The sequence below is a fragment of the Taeniopygia guttata genome, chromosome 1A (assembly GCF_048771995.1).
Source record: "Taeniopygia guttata chromosome 1A, bTaeGut7.mat, whole genome shotgun sequence".
Lineage (NCBI taxonomy): Eukaryota > Metazoa > Chordata > Aves > Passeriformes > Estrildidae > Taeniopygia > Taeniopygia guttata.
Window position 1 is genome coordinate 60,973,600 of NC_133025.1, and position 20,819 is coordinate 60,994,418.

A 20,819-nucleotide genomic window follows, 5' to 3' on the forward strand; every position below is an offset into this window, starting at 1 on the left:
CTGATCCTACCCAGTTATTGAACTGTCTTACTTGAATTTCCATCCAAAGGCTTATTTGGAGTACAAGTGAGAAACCTATCCTTCTCTGACTTTACCTAAAATGTTTCCAAACAAATAAATAGGTAATGCAAAATGGCTTTAAACACATAGTCCCTCCTGAAGGAAATTCAAACATCATCTGACAAGCTCCAATATCATTTAGTTAAACTGTAGACTTGCTGGGAAGTCTGTAAGCATCTAATCACACGAGTTGGACAAATGAAGAAAACTTCATGAACTTCCGAGCACATGCTTTATTCATTTTTTTCTGTCAGATAACTAAAATTCTAGGTAAAAAAGATGAAGTCAGTCTGAGATACTTAACACAGATCAAACCCAACTTTAGTGACATCAGAACTACTACAGATGGCATATCAATCCACCCATCCTCTTTGATGGCCTATCTATTCTAAGACATACACTTGCACTCCTGAGGTTGTCAAATTAATACAGTTTTAGGTAATACTCCAAAGAGATCCAGCCATATGTGAATCTCAGTCTGACAAATGGATCTCCAAATGCTATCCCACTGACATCTTTTGAATACCATTCCTTCTTACTTCTTTGTAGACCAGCTCATTATTAACAGTGCAAGTGTGATCCACTCTTAACTTCATTTTCCAAATTTCCTCAGTTCCTGTATTTCAGCCACACCGCTTTCTACTTAGGTTCTATCTATACAACAATTAATTCCAATTGTATCAATTTACTAAAACTGGGATAGTATCCTTTTTCTCAAGATAATCATGTTGAATGGCACTTCTTTAACCATTTGAATGTTCTCCTTAATTTTCTTTCCCCTCTCTATCTAAAGGCATTAACATGATGGCCTTTTTCCAAACTCCTCTTTAATCAGTGTTTTTAATCAGGCAGCAAGATTTTATCAGTGTGATCCCACAGGGCACTACTTCAGCTGAGCAAACAGACCTGTTTAAACAGTTCCCTTTTAAGAAATGCTTCCTTCAAGCATTTTTAAATTCCTCCTACTAGTATCTCAAGAACCATACATTCTTCATTATCTTCACAGAGATAAGAATAACTCTTTGAGTTTATCTCAGCCCTCAGTTTTTTTAAGCATCTTTCCTCCTTTGCTTGGTGGAGGAATCTTCAACCTGTTTCACCACAGAGTTCATTATCAAACATTACCGTTATTGCTGAGACAAAGAACAATCAGTGGATTCCAAGACAACATCATCAGGATGCTTTTACCTCATATTTATGTCCCATATGCTGGCAAATTACAGTTCAAGATCTATGGGCTCTATTTTTATTTAAGGTGGTCTACATTAGAGGTCTTCGATTCTTAGCTGAATCTCTCATTTGACTCATTTTTTCTCCTCTTTCAGATCTTCTGTCTCCTAGGTTAGTCTTCTAACCCTTTTTGCAGTCCTTTTCATTTCAGCTCTTTTTCTTCTGGATTTAAATTCCTTGGTAGCTCCCTGATCCATCTCCCTTATGCAGTTAGCTTCCTACATTGCTTCTCCATATTTTCTTCCCCTGTGTTGTGCACACCCATTTTCAAATGTCAATGACTGGCTCTTCAATTGCTAAGTCAATACTGTCACCATGAAGACAGGAAGTACACAGCTTCCATGAATTACCCTGCATAAGCTGAGATTTTTCTCCTTGACTTTCTTTGGTGCACACCTGCTTTTTCACCCCTCTTCTGTCACACTTGTGACTTGACCCCACTCTCCTTTACAGCACATTACCTGAAACCTCCTCCATTATTTCCAAAGTGTCAGGGTGTATGTAGGAATACTTTTCCCCCCTGCTTTTCCAGACTAATACACATTCTGTTTCACTGCCATGCCTCAGTGCACTCATCACCTTGATGGCTATTAAACTCTTTTCTCCTTATTCCCACTGTTCACAATGTTTCTGACCAACTTGACCACTTCTTCCTTTTTTCTTGCCTTTCTGGCTTTTTTTTTTTTTTTTGCTTTAAGAAAATCCAAAACCCAAAACCAAACCAAAAAGAAACCAACACAAAACTTCTGCCTAGGTCATCTTTCTTCTCTCCCAGAGAAGTGCATCTCTTGTGGTCTATGGGAGGCAGCATTCCCCTCTGGCCAAGTTGCATAAAGCAGCACTGTAGTTAAAACTCAGTTTTCTTTCTAGAAATTGATTCCCATAGGCATGAATAATGTAAATATTACAGCAAAGCCTGAGACACAAGAGACAAGCAACCTACTACTGAATCTATTAGTCCTTTCAGAACAACAATCATGTTTAAAAATTATTACAATGTCTTCCTTTTCTTAGAATATATCTGGCCTAGCAGACTGTCTTTTAGTTTGAATGCAGTGTTTGAACAGGGCAGGGAACAGATAACAATAAAACATGGGATTACTCAACTGAAAATTTTAATGTATCCACATACTTCTGTATAATTCAGGTTGATTTATCCAGATTATCACCGGGTGGTTGTATTAAACTGTGCATAAAATTCTTCCGTTGGAATATTTGAATACTCTTGCTCTTTAAGATAAATGTTCCTAGAAATAAATAAAAATTGTAAAAGCCATTACTAAATGTTTTCTTGCTATTATTCAGAAGTAGCCTGAGAAATCTAAAAAAGATGTAATGCATTAACACCAATAAATGTTCATAAATTATTAGAAATAGAATTTAATGGAACTAGAACTTTTTCTGCAAAATATATGCCACATCTCAATATAGCAAACTTAAGTTTTTTTCTTCCTGAAATATCCCTCCAGAAAGCTCAAGAGTAAAAAATTCTGAATTAACACAGTTCTGAATTTTTGTTTTCATAGTAAAAAGTATCATGTATTGGAAATTCATTTGCAAAAGGTATATATGAACCTGAGACTGGCTCAGTTGGTCAAAACATGGCGCTAATAATGCAAAGATCAAGGGTTCAATCCCCATTCATCTAAGAGCTGGACTTTATACTTCTAAGTTCCTTCCAACTGACGATTCTGTGCTTCTGTATTCACTTAAAAAAAAAAAGAACTGGAAAAATAGAATACCAAATCATTATGCTTGTTCTTCTTTTCCTGTATGTATTATTCTACTACTTTCCCATAAGAGCAGACACAAGAACTGCCCATCAAGACACATCCAGTGGTTACTTAAAGAAACATCTTGTTTTATCATACATAATGGAAATGCTAGCTTAACCCTGAGCTATCAGAAACTGGAATACTTACCGGCAGTTCATCCTTTTTTGTTCCAGAAAATTAAAATAAATTAAAGAAACATGTAATGGCTTTTCACCTGATAATATAATTTGCATAGCTAATTATATGTATTCACTATTTTGCCACCTAGATAAACAGTCTGTTGTTAGTGAAATGCTTTTAAGAATTCCAGATCCTAATTCACTCATGTCAGTCAGTAACACTCAAAACCTACTCTCTGAAGATTGATTAAATACTACTGGAAAACACACTTCAGGCAAATTGTTGATTTTTTTAACAGCATGAACTAGTAACAAGTGCATTAAAAAAGTTACAAACAGAACAAGTAAAAAGAGCTCTTTGAAAGCCAAGCTATTGGGTTAATAATGCTAAAGAGCTTTTTTTTATTTGAACAATTTGGTACTGACTTTGCTTTTTGCTCCTGAGAGAGCCCTGCATTCACGGCATCCAAATCCCGGCGCTGCACCTGGTTCTGCCGCTGCTGGTGCCGCTCCCAAAGCAGCTGGGCTCTCGCAGCCTGCAGACGCTGCCTGTCCCACTCAGCCTCTCTCCGCCGTTCCTGCTCTCTTACCCTCTACAGGAGCGAGAAAAATGCTTCATTGTCTCTTTCAAAGATGGAACTCTGTGTTGGAACTCAAAATGTCCCTCAAACATTTCTGGATGTTCCGGGCCCAGGTTTTGAGACCCTGGCAGGCAGCTGGAAACAGCTGTGATTTTGGATTTGAGCCATGGAATGATTTACCAACTTTGCAGAAGAACAAGAAGTCACAAAAGTTTAGATATTATAGTAGAAACAGTTACACAGTAGAGGGAAAAATTTTTTAGTGTTGTACAGGGGGGGGTTTAACACCTGCACAGGGGGGTTTTTACTTTGTACATGGGGGTCAGAGGTTTTAAGATGGAGGGATTTTTGGCCAGCCCTGTCCTTCCTCTTTCTTCTTCCTTACCTCCATGTTCTTGGTGATGTTGGCACTCACAGATTGGTTTAGAGTAGAAAAGCACCATTTAATAGAGGTAGTAGGTATCGGGGAAAAACTGTAAACATTTATCATGTAATGTACCACATAAAAGATAACAGCAGCCCTGGACAGGGGAGAGAAGAAGTCAGGAGTCAGAGAGGATGTCAGGGTGTGTGTGTGCCTCTGCCTGAGCTGCTGAGCAAACCACAGCAGCCAGAGAAGAAAATCTTTTAGACAGCTTACAATAAACTGCCTTGAGACCGAACAACAAGAGACTGCTGAGCCTTTCTTTGGAAGCACGGGTTGGAGGAGGGAGTTTTCCACCACACGGAACCCCTGAACCAGGCCTGGGTTCCGTCACTGTGCATATAAAGCCTCATGGGTAAGTTCATCCAAACAAACTTGCTTGCCTTTGTTGAGCACTAGGGGTAGCATTTGAAATGGGGAGAAGGGAGCAAGGATTTCTAAACCAGACAGAAGCAAGATATGGCCAATGAAAGAGCTATTCTTTTCTCTCTGTAAAAACCCAGAGCAGCAACTGATTTTTTTTAAGTTATTGTTAAAAAGAATTGAAACTTCTTGAAGCAAGAGGTGCATAGACATCAGTATGGCTTATAATATGACTAACTCAGTATAATAGGGGAGCCATGAACACCACATGAGTAGAAACTTTTTTCCTCTGCCTCACTTCTTGCCTGACACCCCACTGAACAGAAGCAAAAAATCAGACTTGCAAAAAACTTACTTTTCTTGGTTGTACTCATTTTCAGCCAGCCTAATGACTTGAATGGGTTCATTTCAGAGTAATAGGAGAGCAGGAAAATCACAATTCTACCTTCAGCTTTAATAACAGTACTAGGTAAGATATAGCCTACAGTATTGTAAGGACTAAAAGATAAAATCAAACACTATTCCTTAGCTGTCATAAATGCAGCCTCTGCACAAGGGAGGCAAGTCACTTCCTACTTCACAGTATCTAGGCCTGGACATTCTTGACTTCATAGGAGCTTTCATTTTAACTGCCTGCTTCTACACACCTCTAGAGCAGCAACTATTAACCATTGAAATTCTATTTCATAGCATGGCGCATGTGTGGAATGGTAGAAATGAAACTCCATCACATTCTAACATTCATGAACTTTTAGGCCTCTGAAATATACATTAGCAAGGGCACTGGACCTGCTCTATTTGCCTTGCTTGGGCACCCTTGAGCATGAGAATACTGCTTCGGCCTGGCCTGTTTCACCTTCGGCTCCTGGATCTTTCCCTGTGGAGCAGCCCACTCCTTGCAGGCAGCTTGTGCACTCTCAGGTCCTGAATTGCACCAAGAAGCCTTAGTTTTGGGCTGGGCAGGACTTTGCTGCTCAGCTGGACCATCATGGACCATGCCCTAAGAGCCCCTGGACTCCTCAGCAACCTTCCTCCCAGTCCAACTCCAGGGCTCCAGCCTGCTCCATGACATCTCCCAGCTGCTTCAGAGGCACTATGTTCAGTTAGACTGATTAAAGTTTGGGTAAAATGCAGATCAATGGAAAACACAGTCTCATATTGGCATGTCCCTGGCAAACAATGGTATTTTTATTTTACAAACATTGTCTATAATATTATTACAACAACAGAACCAAAAAAATGCATGAAAATGCATGTAAGCTTAAATACCTGTTTCTCCAGAGCTTGTTCCTTCTGAAATTCACGAATTGCCATCAGCTGCTCCTGATTCATTCCTTTCCATCGGTTCACCAGCACATTATGTTTACCCCAGGGACCGATTGCTTGGTCAGGGTTTTCAGAAAGGAAGTCTCCTCGAAGAAGGCAGGTAATTTCATCCATGTCATCTTTTATTTTTTGAGCCTTTTCCAATTTAATTTTATGATCTAGTTCAGCAGCCTAAATTCAATGGAAAAACAGAGGTGATGTTTTTTCCTAGAAAAAATATGAACTAAGGGATGAAAAAATGTTAACACATCATAACAGATGTCCTTCCAACCTGCATACAGTTGTCAAAAGCACCACTTACAAAAAGTGATCATTGTCTTATTGGCCAAGATCAAAAGCCTAATATCAAACAGTTCTTTAATGTTGTCACATCACATATAGCAAGTAAACTGCAGAAAAATAACTTTGTTTTATAAGAAAACATAGAATTAAATGAAAAATATTCCACATTTATCCCCAAGTAAATGACCAGTACATATTTGACAGACATAATATGGAAGACACTGGAAATAAAAATTTACAATAAAAATTTATGATCTCAACTCACTAGCCTTGATTTATATATTACATACTGAATCTAGGTGAAGAGCATGGGTAAGCCCTCAAAACAGACAGACAGGGGATGTCCAGTTAAAGTCTGAAGATGTAGCCTTGATTCTCTTTGCTGATATAAAATGCAAACCTGAATCATATTACCTGAATGTATCTGAAATACTGGAGATCACAGTATGCATTTTCTATGGAAATCACTGTTCCTAACGTTCATTACAAGGCACAGTCTCCTATTCAGAGGAAATTTCCCCCTTACAATACTCCAGAAATAAAATACAATGATCTTACAGAACATAATTACCTTTCAAAGAAGAATTAGACTAAGCAAACTAATTTGAAGTAGAATGATAATGGTATGCATCTTTCATTTCTAATACTGTCTCATTGTTCTGTAATGCATAAACTAAACTATCTGGAACAATGCCTGGCTGCAGCATCCAGTGGACAGAAAAGAGGAAACCTTCTGCTTGCTAGGGCACACAGAGCACAGGCTGCTGGGCCAGTCTCTCTTTACCCATCTATCTTGACTGCAACAGATCAGTGGGTAATTCTTTCTGACGTTGACCAAAGTGTGCAGTTAAAAAAAAAAAAATCACTGCCTTGAGAATATTAACTTATATGGAACAGCTTGTACTTTCCTTGCTCATCAGCAGTTCACTGGTTGGTACACACACATTGGCAAAGCAGATGAGGACAAATGAAAACTGAAGGGTTTTCCATTAAGAAAGAGTAGGTGAAGTCTTCTATGCCATATAAAGTAAAGTTGAGCATGAGTAGGCAGAGAAACTAGAAGATATAAACACCTGAGAATGACATGACTACAGACACGTGTGAGAACTTGTTCCTCTACACATATTAAGGATGTTCCATAAGATGAAGAACTAGGTAATGGTAGTAAGACAGGTTCCAAAGCAAGGCCAGTAAAGAACCAAGAGACATTGCACACAAATACCCATGAAGCAGCCAAAGAGCCAGAAACAGTGACTGTGGGGAATTAATGTAAACAATAAGGACAAAAAGCAACTGTTAGCAATGTTTCCACACAAGTGCAAAAAAAAAAAAAAATCAGACAGACACAATAGAGTATGGGAGGTCTGATATAAACCAAGACAGAAGCATGGGAGGTTTTTGCTGTACCACAGTTTATCAGCTCAAAGCCTCTGAATTACTGGGGAACTGTTTCTGCCCACCAGACATCAACCTGAGAACCAGGAAGGACAATTTTGGCAGAGGATAACTAGATAGAAGACATCTAAATCCTTGGATCCTTTGTTCACTTTGCGAAGTGCATAACATTTATCTTGTTCCAAGCTGAAACAGCTTTGGAAGTGAGCTGATAAGAAAACCCTGTGAAAACATCACTACTCATTCTGATTTTGTGCATCTTATCTTCCTTCTCTGTCTCCACATTTTATAAAAAACAACAAACCAACTTAGCATTAATTTACCTGGATTCTATTGAAATTTTTTGTATCTGTACAAACAGCACGCCTGCTTTCCTCTTCTTTTCTTTGTTCTTCCATCATCTTTCGGTCAAGTTCAACCCTAAACTTGTCATAAAGATCATCTAAATTAGATTAAAATAAGACATAGTCAATATTCATGGACATGATGTGCCACACGAGTTAACCAGGGGAAGAGGCAGGGGGGAGCTACAGATGCAGTAGGCTGAATAACTATTTCCAAATCCTACCATCAAAGCTGTCCATCTGGGGATTTCAGGTGACTCATTAATCAGTTTAATATGTAACTTATCTTGTCTAAACAGCATTAAAATTAAAGAAGTATGTTAAGAACTGCAGAAAATAATGTTTCATAGCAAGTTGAGAAAGAAAAATGAGAATTTTTTTTTCTGCTCTAGGACAGTACAGATTGGACAGCTTGGCCTAATGAAGTAAGCATACCAACTGGAGGCAGAAACCAGAAATGAAACCTGGGTGATATTACAATTACATGTTATGAAATAGAGATTTCCTAAGAGAAACAGTGAATACATTAGAGCTTATGAAGTAAAAACTGGTCTAGTATTTCTAAGTTAAATATACAATAGGGTATACCATATTTTCATCAGATACACAACTTCAGAAAAAAAAATATTAAAACTACCTTATCTTTTTTATTACCTGCCAATTTTTGGTCAGCTAATGCGTTTTTCCAGTCTTTCTGTTGCTGAAGAGACCACTCCCTTAACTGCTCCTTTTGAAACTTCATCCTCTGATCATAGTTTAAGTCTTCACCCACAAACTTCTGCATGCCAGATATAGTACACCGAGGATCATTGTCTGAAACTCGAGCAGGTCTGTCCTTCTTCAGGGCTTGTGGATCATTCAGGTCAAATTCACGTCTTGTTTCTGGCCCCTGAAAATTCTTCTGAAATTCTTTGAGAGCCCTATTCATCTCTTTGATTTCATTTTTTTGTCGTTCTTCTAGCAGACACATGAGCTTGTCATTTTTTTTCATGTCATGAGCTAGACAAGAGTGAACACAATGAAACCACAACTCTTAGAGGTGCATGAGTCACTGGAGTGCACACATAAGGTGAAAAGAAAATTTTCAAGATGAATAAACAGAATATAAGTCTTCAAACTGTTACGTCTTAGGAGAGTATTTGATCTGTAAGTACCAGCCCAGCAAGCTCTCTAACATTAGTAATATTTACTTATGAAATATTTTTGGCTTTTTAGGTATAAATTATTTTATTAATGCTACAACGAGATATGTGCATGTGAAACAAATACAATAATAAGTACTTGAACTATGAGGTTTTGTTTGGTGAAAACCTGCTACACAAGCAATGTACAGCAAACCAGTTTTTCCCATTTGCTCTTAGTTTACAGCTGCAGTTAAAATACACTGTTGCTTGTCAGGAAGCAACCAATATTGGGCTGCAACTCAAATGAATATAGGTAGCTCTTCCATAGCTCACATGATTTTTCTAACCATAGCACTAAAGTCATTGGCTAGCATTAAGTTTCGAACGGCTTAAGAGCTTCTGCCCATTTAATTGGAACTAAATAAATTCCAGCATTTTTAAGAAAAACAAACAAAACTCCAACCCAACTAGCCATTTTAGTTATTTAAAATAATTTACTAGAAAAGATAATTTCCTCTTTTGCCAGACTCCACATTGCTGCTGGTAGTTTCCCAAGAATCAGACCCTGACAGGCGTCCCTTTTAAAAGAAAACACTGAAAATTCTGGCCTATTTAGCAATGTATCCCAGTTTAATCATGTCAATATAAATCTTAAGGTAACAAGGAGAACACATACTGTGCCAATGTAGATGTATGAACATAAACAGGACTCATGAATTTAGAGACTACATATATATAGAAGAGATAAAAGAATGCAAGAACTGGACTAAAACACTTAGCTATTCACAGAAATACCACAGTATCTAAGAACATACCAAATCTTTCATGTTCTGCTTTTTCAGCTGCTTCTTTAATTTTCCTCTCCTTGACCTGCACATCCAATGTATCTTTATCAATCTATTAAAATGAAAAAATAAGCAGCTCTTTAGGAGATACTGTGTTTGAACAATTAAAACAGGTATTGTCAAGCTATACTGACTCATAGTTGTACAAGCTATAACCCGACTAGCAACATAATATATATACGTTACTAATGTAGGTAAAACAAAATCCAGAAACAGAAAGATTATTGTTTGTTTGTTTTAATAATGATAGGTATGTTCTTGCACCTGATCAGACAAAAACACCACAGTTACCTATACCTAGAGCTATAAATATTTTAAGCTGCATTACATAGAATATGTTTTCCCTATTACAGCTGGCATTTTATTTTCTTGTTCTGTTTTCATTTATAAAGCAGGTAAGTATTTTAACAGTAAAGATGAAGTTGAAATAATTCATATTTGAAAAAAATACAAAGTTTCACTATGAGAAAGGAATGGAAATGTGTCCTGTGTTATCGAGATTCATATGGTTGCCAAAATGCACTACAGGATACAGGGTCTGTGATGAGCTGACAGATATGGTACAGAACATCCACATCCATGGTGAGTGGGACCTGAGCAAAGGATAATATAGGCCACATCATCAAATGGAGCAGACACCTCCATTTTGGACAAAAGAATGTAGCCCCACATTTGTTGGCAGATGGTAGTAAATTAATAGGCAGAAACATGGATTTTATTTTTTTTTTTTTTTTACTTATGGGTCACTTAACATCCTTAAAAAATTTGTCAAAAATACAATGACAAATCTTCAAGAATCTGGTACATAACCTGAATAGTCTTTGTCTAAAACTTATTCAGATGAAAGCAGAAACCAATCATGGCCAAACTACACATGGTTAGTGCTGTAAAGGACAACTGACAATAACCATCAAGCAAAGAGGTAAGTTTGTAAGCAAGGGTGAACCCATCAAGAATTCTATCCACCAAAAACAAAGGTGTTGTGGACACTAAATATCAATTCTTTCAGAGGTCTGACTGGGAAAGCCAAGCTGACAATATAACTCCAGAAAATACTGTTAAGAGAAATCCAATACAAATTCTCAGTATTCTGGCAATTACAGAGGTAGGTCAGAGTATTGACTTATGTTACACTATTGGCTCTGACCTCTTCAAAAAACTTCCACCCGACACAAAAACATCCCTAAAACTGACATTCCCAGCCACACAAAACTACAGGTTTCACTTTTAAGCATTTAAATAAGAAATCTATGAACAGTTTGAGGCAGCTAATTTCTAAACTACTTCTATTTGTGTATAAAGTTTACATGTAAATTGAAAGTAATTTTTCATTTGGATTACTCATCTGAATTCTTTAGAAAAATCAGTAATTTACTGAGGATAGATTCTTCAATCTGTAGGTGAAGATGACATTATCTTACGTTTCCATTACTCAGACGACAAAACAGATACAGAAGTCAAAATAAAAATAAAACCAGTAATAATCAAGGAAAAAAATATAAAATCCGGGTTCCCATTCTGCTTTCCAGTACTTTACCTCCCTGTTTTTAAAATATTCAAACCCTTCTTTAGGATTTCTGGTTTCTAAGTCGGCAGCCCAGGGAGGTCATGGAGTCTTTCCCTCTGAAGATATTCCAAACCCACCTGGACTCGTTCCTGCGCCACCAGCTCTGGGTGACCTTGCCGTGACTAGTGGGGAGTGGATGATGTTCTGCGGTCCCTTCCAACCCTGAATATTCTGTGATTTCTATTTTACAGCCAGTAACTTTAAACGCGACTCTGAAAGTTGCATGGTGCTGCGTGCTGCCCCTCAAACACACACCTGGGCAGGGAGCACAGGGGTACGGCCCCTTCCCTCCCTGCCCCGCACCGGGAGTGCGGTGCCCCTGTTACGCGGTTCTCTTCAGAACTCCGGGAACGGTGTGGGGGGACACGGCGCCTTCCCTCCCGCCCTGCCCGCCCTCACCCCGATCGTGCGGATCCGGGGGTTGAAGATGCGGCCCCGCCGCAGCAGCTCCCGCCGCCGCCGGCGCTCCAGGGCAGCGGCCTCCTCCAGCTCCCGCTGCGGCCCCAGCCCGCTCATGGCGACGGAGACAACAGCGGCACGGCGGGGCTGGACTGAGAGCGGTTGCCGGGAGCAGCGGGACACGAGGCGGCCCCGTCGCGATGGGAGCCGGAGCGGCGCTGGGCGGGCGGGACGCGAGGCGGCCCCGTCGTGATGGGAACCGGAGCGGTGCCGGGCAGGCGGGACACGAGGCTGCCCGCAGCGATGGGAACCGGAGCGGCGCTGGGCAGGCCGGACACGAGGCTGCCCGCCGCGATGGGAACCGGAGCGGCGCTGGGAACCAGAGCGGTGCTGGGCAGGCCTGACACGAGGCTGCACGCCGCGATAGGAACCGGAGCGGTGTTCTCCAAGCAGGACACAGGCGGCCCGCCGCGATGGGAACCGGACCCGCGATGCGAACCGGCGCGGCGCTGGCCAGGCCACACCGCAGGGCGCGGCCGCTGCGCGAGGCGCGCAGGCTGTGAGGGCGGGCCGCGGCCACCCTTTATACCTTCGAGGCGCTAAAATGGCGGAAGAGGCGTGTCGGGTGTGGCTGTATTTCTGCCGCTAAACCGACCGCTGGAGTATCCTCCTCGACGGTCTGAGGAGGTTGTGGTGTAGTGCTCGGGAGCCCCTGAGCCTAGCTCCCCGCGGGGATGGGGTACCTGAAGGTGTTGGTGGTGAAGGACTTTAAGTCGTGGAGGGGCCAGCAGGTTATCGGGCCCTTCATGAGGTTCAACTGCATCATCGGGCCCAATGGATCAGGTATTGTGGGCGGGTGTGAGGGTAGGGGGCTGCTGCTCCATGGATGCCACATTGCGGGCTCAGGTTAGTGGAATTTAGCCTCAGGGGCCTGCTGGAAATCTCCTCGTGCGTTCGTGAGGGAGCCGCAGTATAAATGAAGCCCGGGAAGCACCTGCTCTATAATTCTTAGCTGGAAGTGTAGGTTTTTCCAGCGGGGTAGGGCAGGAGCAGGCTATGGGGGAGAAAGGAATTTTGATTTCTCGTTGACTTGGTGCTTTCCAGCTTAAGCAGAAAGCCTGGTTTGCAAGCAGCACGCTCTGTCTCGGCCATCTCAGCTTAGAAAGATCACATAACGATGGTTTTATTTCAATACTCCGGCTGTGCCACTGGAAACCTGCTTCTTGGTGGGAGTCTGTGGATTTTGCTGTGCTTCCTCCCGAAGGCGAGAGCAGTTCTGCAAAATGGCAGTTGTTGTGAGTGGGGCAGACACTTTGTAGGTACAGCACCATGTTGTGATCCCAGGGTGCTGGAACTTCTTAATATTTGATTTCTGCTTCAGAAAGCTCCATTCCACAAAAGGGATTTTATCTCTATTTATCAAAGGGATAGGAGGTGAGGGCTGTCTTAACAGGGCGACAAGTATCGATTTAACATTTCACTTTCATTTCTCTAGTGTGTTAATGATTTAGTGTTTAATTCAGATTTTTAGACCCTGTAGTTTCCTCGCTTACCTGATTAAAGTAAGATCTATGAATGTAAGTTAAATACATTTAGCATTGTTATCATGTTCTTGATCATCCTATTCCCCCTGTTCTGTATTGTAAAATCTCAGAACTATGATACTCTTTCCAGGTGCTCTTCCAGTTAAATCTGAGTGCATTTCATAGATGAATCTAGGGGAAAAAAGGCGTGACTATTATGCAATCCCTGAACTGAGTATTTCTCCATTTTCCTCCTAGTGTTCTTGCTTTTCTGATACTTTGGAGAGCAAGTCAAAATATCATCTAAGTAGCAAGGTTGAAGACTGAAAATAATTAAAGTGTCAGCAGAAATGCTCAAGACTAAAGGGATAAAACAAAAAGAGGATTCCATTAGGAGGGTCTTTGCCCAAAGACAAAAATAGCTTTTTTGCTGTGGTGAATGGATCTGGGAAAGTGCTAGTATTCTTCAGGAAACTGGAGTTGCTGTGGAAAAGTTGGGGATGGAGTGCTCATGCAATAAATCTCCTTCACTTCACTCCAGATAACACGCTGCCAAGGAAGGGGGGCGATGTGGCACACTCTCCTCCAGAGAAGCCTGTGTAAAAACCAAAAGATTTTTCCAATAAGGCTGAAAAAATAAATCAGTTTTGTCATAACTTCTATTACAAACATGCTTATTTTCTGCTGCCAGTGTGTTACATCTTAAAAATGTGTTTATTATGTGTAACAGCTTTTCCTTGATAAACTCACAAAATCATAGAATGGTTTCAGTGGGAAGGGGCCTCATACCTCATCTGGTTCCAACCCCCATGTCATGGGATATCTTCCACTAGACCAGGTTTTTCCAAGCCCCATCCAACTTGGCCTTGAACCTTCCAGGAATGGGGCATCCACAGCTTCTTTAAGCAACCTGTGCCACTATTCCACCACCCTCAGAGAGAAGAATTTCTTTCTAAAAGAATAAAAAAATGCATAATTAGAAATAAAATTTGTAAATAATTTGGCAATTCTCCAGATTCTTTAGTTACTAATAAAGTGCTTCCGTTTATGTCATGTCAAAAATGTCTTAATTTTGTTTTTTAATTCTTAAGGAAAATCTAATATTATGGATGCTGTTAGCTTTGTGTTGTGTGAAAAAACAGCAAATTTGCGAGTCAAAAGTGTTCGAGAACTTATTCACGGAGCACATGTTGGAAAACCTGTTTCTTCTACAGCTAGTGTGAAGATAGTATATTGTGAGGAAGATGGGGAAGAAAAGACATTTTCAAGAGTTATCCGTGGTAGGTAGTAGATTCTGCTGCGTGTACTGTCTATATATAAAGAAATGGAGACCAAAAGTACCCAACTTAGAATTTCAGATATCCAATATTAATTCATAAATGGGCAGATTGGTATTGTCCTTCAGATAGCATTTTAGTAGTGATATAAATGAAAAAAAAATATATTTGGGTTAATTTGGTAAAAAATTAAGCAAGTTGTTATAAGTTCTTTGCTCTGTATCCATCTCTAGATATTTCCTTGGGATCTGTAGGTGATGTAGGCTTTAAGAAATGGGGTCTGACACCTTGCTGCATGCGTGAGCACCATAACTATGTCAGTTCCTTTAGAAAGTACTAAAGTTGGAAATTAAGAGTGTTTAAACAGAAAAAATAAATTACTGAAAGGAATAAAGGAGTGATTGAAATCTATTGTCTTCTTTGAGAAAATTGCTCAGTTAAATTATTCCACTAGTGTAACTCTTTTCCAGGGCATTCTTTTGTTGTAGCCATTTTCAGCAGTAATTTCTTTTCTTCCTTTTAGGTAGTTGTTCTGAGTTTCTTTTCAATGACAAGTCTGTCAGCCGATCTGCATACATATCTGAGCTTGAAAAAATAGGCATTCTTGTCAAGGCCAGGAATTGCCTTATTTTTCAGGTGAGCATTCAAGGTACTTTCAAAAGAAAACAAAAGGTTCTTAGGTTATTTCACAGAGTACACAGTTAAGTATTGTCTAGAAATGAGAGCACCCTTAGCCAACTACAAGGCAACGTGTTTTTTCCTGACCTTACCAAGAACTACAAGACTACAAAATGCAGCTAATGGGGTTTGTATCTAAATGCATACACTAGTAAGAAAGAAGCTAATCTGGAGGAAGTATAGTGCTTCTGTTAGTCACAATATATACAAAAGTATGAGTCTGTATAAATGCTTAGTGTATTTAATTGCAGGAGTACTAGGAAAAAGTAATTTCATATTAAAATGCTCCTATTAGTAAAGACACATGAAAATGTAAAGGATTTTTTTTTAAGGTTGAGTGATTGAAAATCCTATTCAGCTATTAGTTTCCAGGAATGTAATGACACAGGCCTTAAGATTTTGATGAATAATACATTTCACAAAATCATCTTACTTTGAGTTGGTGACAAAAATTCCTAAGGAAGAATAGATTTTTCCCTTTTACAGAAACATCTGTAGAAATCTAAGTGACTAGGTGACCCTCATTTCAGCATGAAATTTTTCCTTGGGTTTGAATCTAGATGCATTTCCACCAGCTGTGGATTGGTGGAATACATTTTTGACTGTAAATAAATACAGAGGTCAATATGTACTATATGCTCCTAAATTCATAGGGCATCAGAATAATCTACGGTGCGACATAATTTATTTATTTTCAATTTTGGTTTAGGGAACAGTAGAATCAATTGCAATGAAGAAGCCAAAGGATAGAACTCAACTTTTTGAACAAATTAGTAATTCATGGGAATATGCTGAAGACTATGAACAAAAGAAGAAGAAAATGGAGCAAGCAGAACAGGATGCACAGTTTAATTATAATAAGAAAAAAAGTGTGGCAGCAGAACGCAAACAAGCAAAGATAGAAAAAGAGGAGGTACCTTAAAGTTATTCCGTTTTTTCATGCTAAGTTGCCAGATTTTGCATTGCTTGTGAACTTCAGTAGTGTTTAAAAAGCCCAACAAAACAAACCCACTAACTTTTTTTTTGTTTTAGTCTAGTAGTTTTTTTTTAGTATGGCACACTGTATAATAATTTAGTATCATTTGAAAAGGTAGAGGGATACATGTAATATAAATAAAAGGAAGTATAGGCTTGCCAGTATAATTAATTAAAGTATTGACTTCAATTTTTGAGTTTTATTATGAGTGACCATTACTGGAATTAGAGCTACTTGTACACCATCCTTACATCACTTTGGCCTTGAAGTTAGACTGATAATGGTGGAAAATAGTTTTTATAAACTATAGATTAAATTTTAATGTTGGTAGGCAGAGCATTACCAGATGTTAATCAAGGAACTGGATGAAGAAAGGATACAGCTGCAGCTTTTTCAGCTTTATCACAATGAAAAACAAATTAGCTTTCTGAAAAACAATTTGGATGAAAAGAATATGGAGGCTTATACAAAGAAAGAGACTCTTTCTAAAGCAGAAGATTCATTTAAAGTCAAGAAAAAAATGTTTGGGATACTAAACAGGGACCAGCAGCATATGGAAAAAGAAATGAAGTAAGTTGTCCAATCAGATTCTGTGATAGTTGAATAAAGCATTATCTGCACTGGATGTTGCTTGGAAGGTGTGCATTTCCTAGTAAAAATCTGGTTGATAGTCCAGTGCTGGGAAGTCAGTTCCTAGCAGTTCACTGAAGTAAAATCCAGAAATGGTTTTATCCTCCTATACTATGCCTAGTTATATATTTCATTATATAAATACTTGTTTGCAATTAAATTTTAGGAGGTTATGTTTCACTTCTTAAATTACTATTTTCACTGGCTATATAAAAAATAATCCTCTGTGGACATACCCACAGTGTAAGGCCCAACCTCACAGTTTAAAACTGATTGTTTGCATATGTGGTCAGTGGGGGAGAGAGGGTCTCTTCTCTATCTTCCCTCTCTCCCTTTTTCCTGTGGCTTTGATGTTTTGGCTGTGTCTTGTGGTGGTTGGTTGGGGTTCGTTGTTTTGGGCTTTTTCTGGTTTTGTCTTTTAGGACTCTGGAGGCATCACTGGTTCAGCAGAGAGCCCTCTATATAAAAGCAAAGGAAAACACATCCTACCAAATCAAGAAAGTAGAAATTTCTAAAAAATCTCTAACGGACAAGGAGAAAACCTGTAATAAGGAAAAGCAGAATATAAAAGAACTAGAGATGGAATTGAATGATATTGAGAAGGCATGGAGAGCATTTGAGGAGAAAACTGAAGAAGAGAGAATGCAGAGAGCAGCAGATATTGAGCTGGGAGAAAGTCAGGTAAACCAGGAGACCCAAAAGTACTGTTTACTAGAGAAGTCCAAAAATACTCCTGACTACATGGAAACTGTTATTTCACCAATGACCTGTGGTTTTTAGTGATCTTTTTGCCCTTGAACTGAAGCAAAACCAAAATGGTACACTGTGGGAGAGGAGGGCAGAAAATGTTTGTCAGGGTCTCAGTGAGTGATTTTTGAGAACTGGCTTTTAATTTGAGGTATCAATTAAGGAAAACCAGTGAAGACCTAGTAGTATACATAACATCTTCCCTAGGTCTGGGTCTGTAACTGGAGTAGCTCCTTTGAGAAGGATAGGGATACATCCCTTGATAGTAAATTCACTTGGAGAGAAGCTGTCTTTGCAACCCTATGGCCACAAATGTTGGTAAGACTATGTGGTAGCTTTTTCCACTGTCTCCTCTTTAAAATAGTTCCTGATCAATTAATGGAAAAACCACAGGGTTGTTACCTTAGTTTGTGAATCTTCATGCGCTGCACTTTAGAGGCATTTGGTCTGTTTGTCATCACTTAGCAAATTTGTTTAAAATATTTATATTTTACTTACTATATGAATTTTTTAAATAACATGAGAATGCTGAAAATACTGCATAAATTTTGGACTACGCAAAAACACAGGGTTAATCTTCAGATTGCATGGGAAGTACTATAAGCTTCCCTGAACAATAAGAGTAATAAAGAAAGACTGTAGGTGAGAACTGTTAGGTGTAAGCTTTGGATTGAACTTTAAAAAAATACAGGTTGTTGTAATGCAGTCAGGAGCTAGAAGAGTCTTCTGGAGGATGGGGTAGTTTTAATAAAATTTAGGTAGGTAAAATTACTTTAAGCTGTAACAACATGAGTCTTGTTGCTTTCCAAGGAGTGAATTTCTTTTTTTCTTTCTTTTTCTCCAGTTAGAGCGGTATAAAAAGCTAAAAGACACTGCAAGAAAGCAAGTAGCTATACTAGCCCAGCAGCTAGAAAAACTTCGTTGGGAGGATAAAGGAGATCAAGAAAGGCTGAAACTTAATCGCAGGAAGAAAACTGAAATTGAGGTATCTGTATCAAATTAGAATTAGGTTTTTAGAAGAAAAATGTTTCTCTGTCATTCCCACTGGTGTAACTGTATATAAACATGTTCAATGCTTTGATGTGGTCAAATCCTCAGCAGAAGAGAGGTACATTGGAAGTGTTGAGTCGGTTTCTGTGTTGCAGCAGGTTTAGCAAAACGACCTCTAAATTTGTTCAGAAATCGTTTGCATGGGCCCACACTGAGGATTTGGGTTTGAAAGCTTTGGCTCTGATATTTTACAAGTACTCAGAACATTGGTTTAGCTGTCATCAGTCTCTGGTTTTGTAAGTGTAGTCTTTGAGGTCTCCCACTGCCATTGTGTATGTGTATGACACTCAGACCCTGCAGAGTTGGATTTTGATCACAGCAACCTCTTTGCTGAAACGGTTTTGAAGTCATTTGTGTGTAAAAATGCATTGTACTCGGAAAAATCTTGGTGTCCACTTGTCTCATGCACTTCAGAGGCAGCTTTTTTTGTGTGAATATAGTTGCAGCCATTTTGATTGTGACATTTTTTATCATTGCAGATCCAGACGTGTAAGAATAAAATACGTGCGTTTTTCACTTTGGTTTGGTTACCATGCCTGATGTTTGCTTCTGATAGGAGTAAAAAGGGCAGAATGCTATGTAGCATTTCTTTTTTGCTGGAAATCTTAATTTCCCTATGTCTTTTGTTCAGGTGTATCTTGGCGCCTACTGTTGCAAAAGAGATGCTGTTACTTCACCATGAAATAGTAATAAAGAAGGAAAGATCTCTCTCAGTACTTGTCTGAATGTAGAGCTTTATATCTTAAAGCTGTCATTTTGCTCTAATTTATTTTTAACAAATTCTATTTTGACTGCATAGGAAACCATTAAACAGACTGTGGAACAGGTGGAAGAGCATGAAAAACGCATAGAGAAATTGGAAGAATATGCTAAAATATGCATGTATGTGTAAAAAATTAAAAGCTAACTGGACTTCTTGGGTATTAATAATTTTCAAAACATAACAGGTTTTTACTCCTCTCTAATTATTTTCTTTGAAATTTTAATAAGAACTAGAATTCTTACTAACATCTACTAATTTTACTTAATATTTCAGTCACTTTAGCTGTCAAAATAAAGTAGGAAGTATGATGACTAATCTCTATTTTGTTTGAACTGGTTCTATAATTCTAGTTTCTCACAAGTTATGTTACTGTGGGTATGGGTCTGTTACGAGACAAATTCTGAGCAAGAAAACAAGAGAGTTTTGTAGTTTTGCTGCTCTAAAGAGCATTAATATTTATGTTGTGTATTAGCACAGCTCCATTCTTGCCTCCTGGCTGATATTTACTGCTTGGGAAGTTAGGTGACTTCAAAATTACCTTAATTTATACTGAAACTGTATATAAATGAAATTGTGAGTTGCTTTTTTATTTTTGCTTCTGTTTAAAGTGGATCACTAACAGAAAAAAAACAGCAGGAGGAAGTGCTGGCTAAGGAAATTGAGAATGCAACAACGCGAATGGCTGAAGTGAACAAAGACTTGAACAAAATAGTTGGTGAACTGCAGAATGCCAAAATTGATTACCATGAAGGAAGGCGTGAGCAGATGAGAGCAGAGATCCTGGAAAGTCTAAAAAGGCTATATCCGGATTCTGTGGTAATGGAATGGCTTCTTTTAAATGCTTTATTTTAGAGTTAAAAGTTCTGCAATAGACTGAGTAAGCAGCTGGAGTGAATTGGACAGTCTGGAATAACTTTTTGAATTTCGTTCTTGCTTGTGTATAGTATTACTGGAAGAATTGTAGCTTACGCTGTCATTATTTTTCATAGGTTCCAAAAGTAAAGGGATTACTGCTTGCATCAAATAGTAATTTTGATTATTGTGTGATTTAGTGGTGTTTAATTAATTAATTTTTTCCTTATTCAGTTTTGTTTTCTTCTGTCCTCCTTTTGGATTTTGTTGTTTTGAGCAAATGAATGGGAAGGTTAGCCATGAGACCATTTATTCCAGAACAAATGCTGCTTCTGAAAGATAATTTTTATATTATCAAATGGTCTGTCTTTGCTTATAAGTTAGGATATGTTACATATTGTCCTTAAATTACACTTCAGTAATGCCAATAAGGGTTTTGTCTATTGATTCTGAATTGTTAGCAGACATTAACTACTTTATTAAGCATCA

The 20,819-nt window shown here is 38.8% G+C and overlaps 2 protein-coding genes across 2 annotated transcripts in view; one reads left to right on the top strand and one right to left on the bottom strand.

Moving 5' to 3' along the window:
- Nucleotides 1-273: 273 nt before the first annotated feature.
- On the bottom strand, nucleotides 274-12,337 carry RIBC2 (RIB43A domain with coiled-coils 2). The gene is made up of 7 exons (XM_002187728.7): nucleotides 11,835-12,337; nucleotides 9,839-9,920; nucleotides 8,554-8,898; nucleotides 7,879-7,997; nucleotides 5,822-6,049; nucleotides 3,611-3,777; nucleotides 274-2,537 (listed from the first exon to the last, which is right to left on the bottom strand). The coding sequence occupies exons 1-7, from the start codon at nucleotides 11,949-11,951 to the stop codon at nucleotides 2,456-2,458; spliced, it is 1,140 nt and encodes a 379-aa protein (XP_002187764.6). The 5' UTR covers nucleotides 11,952-12,337; the 3' UTR covers nucleotides 274-2,455.
- Nucleotides 12,251-20,819, top strand: part of SMC1B (structural maintenance of chromosomes 1B) — a 28,812-nt gene continuing 20,243 nt past the window's right edge. The window contains exons 1-9 of the mRNA XM_002187797.5: nucleotides 12,251-12,677; nucleotides 14,449-14,637; nucleotides 15,158-15,270; nucleotides 16,022-16,225; nucleotides 16,620-16,858; nucleotides 17,341-17,599; nucleotides 18,510-18,650; nucleotides 19,515-19,597; nucleotides 20,087-20,294. Coding sequence (XP_002187833.5) covers nucleotides 12,569-12,677; nucleotides 14,449-14,637; nucleotides 15,158-15,270; nucleotides 16,022-16,225; nucleotides 16,620-16,858; nucleotides 17,341-17,599; nucleotides 18,510-18,650; nucleotides 19,515-19,597; nucleotides 20,087-20,294 — 1,545 coding nt within the window. The 5' untranslated portion in view covers nucleotides 12,251-12,568. The remainder of the gene's footprint in view (nucleotides 12,678-14,448; nucleotides 14,638-15,157; nucleotides 15,271-16,021; nucleotides 16,226-16,619; nucleotides 16,859-17,340; nucleotides 17,600-18,509; nucleotides 18,651-19,514; nucleotides 19,598-20,086; nucleotides 20,295-20,819) is intronic.

Coding starts and splice junctions, on each gene's coding strand:
- RIBC2 (XM_002187728.7), bottom strand. CDS start 11,951: ATGAGCGGGCTGGGGCCGCAGCGGGAGCTGGAGGAGGCCGCTGCCCTG. Junction 9,921..11,834: donor CCCGGATCCGCACGATCGGG/GTGAGGGCGGGC, acceptor TCATTTTAATAG/ATTGATAAAGATACATTGGA. Junction 6,050..7,878: donor AAAATTTCAATAGAATCCAG/GTAAATTAATGC, acceptor CATTGAATTTAG/GCTGCTGAACTAGATCATAA.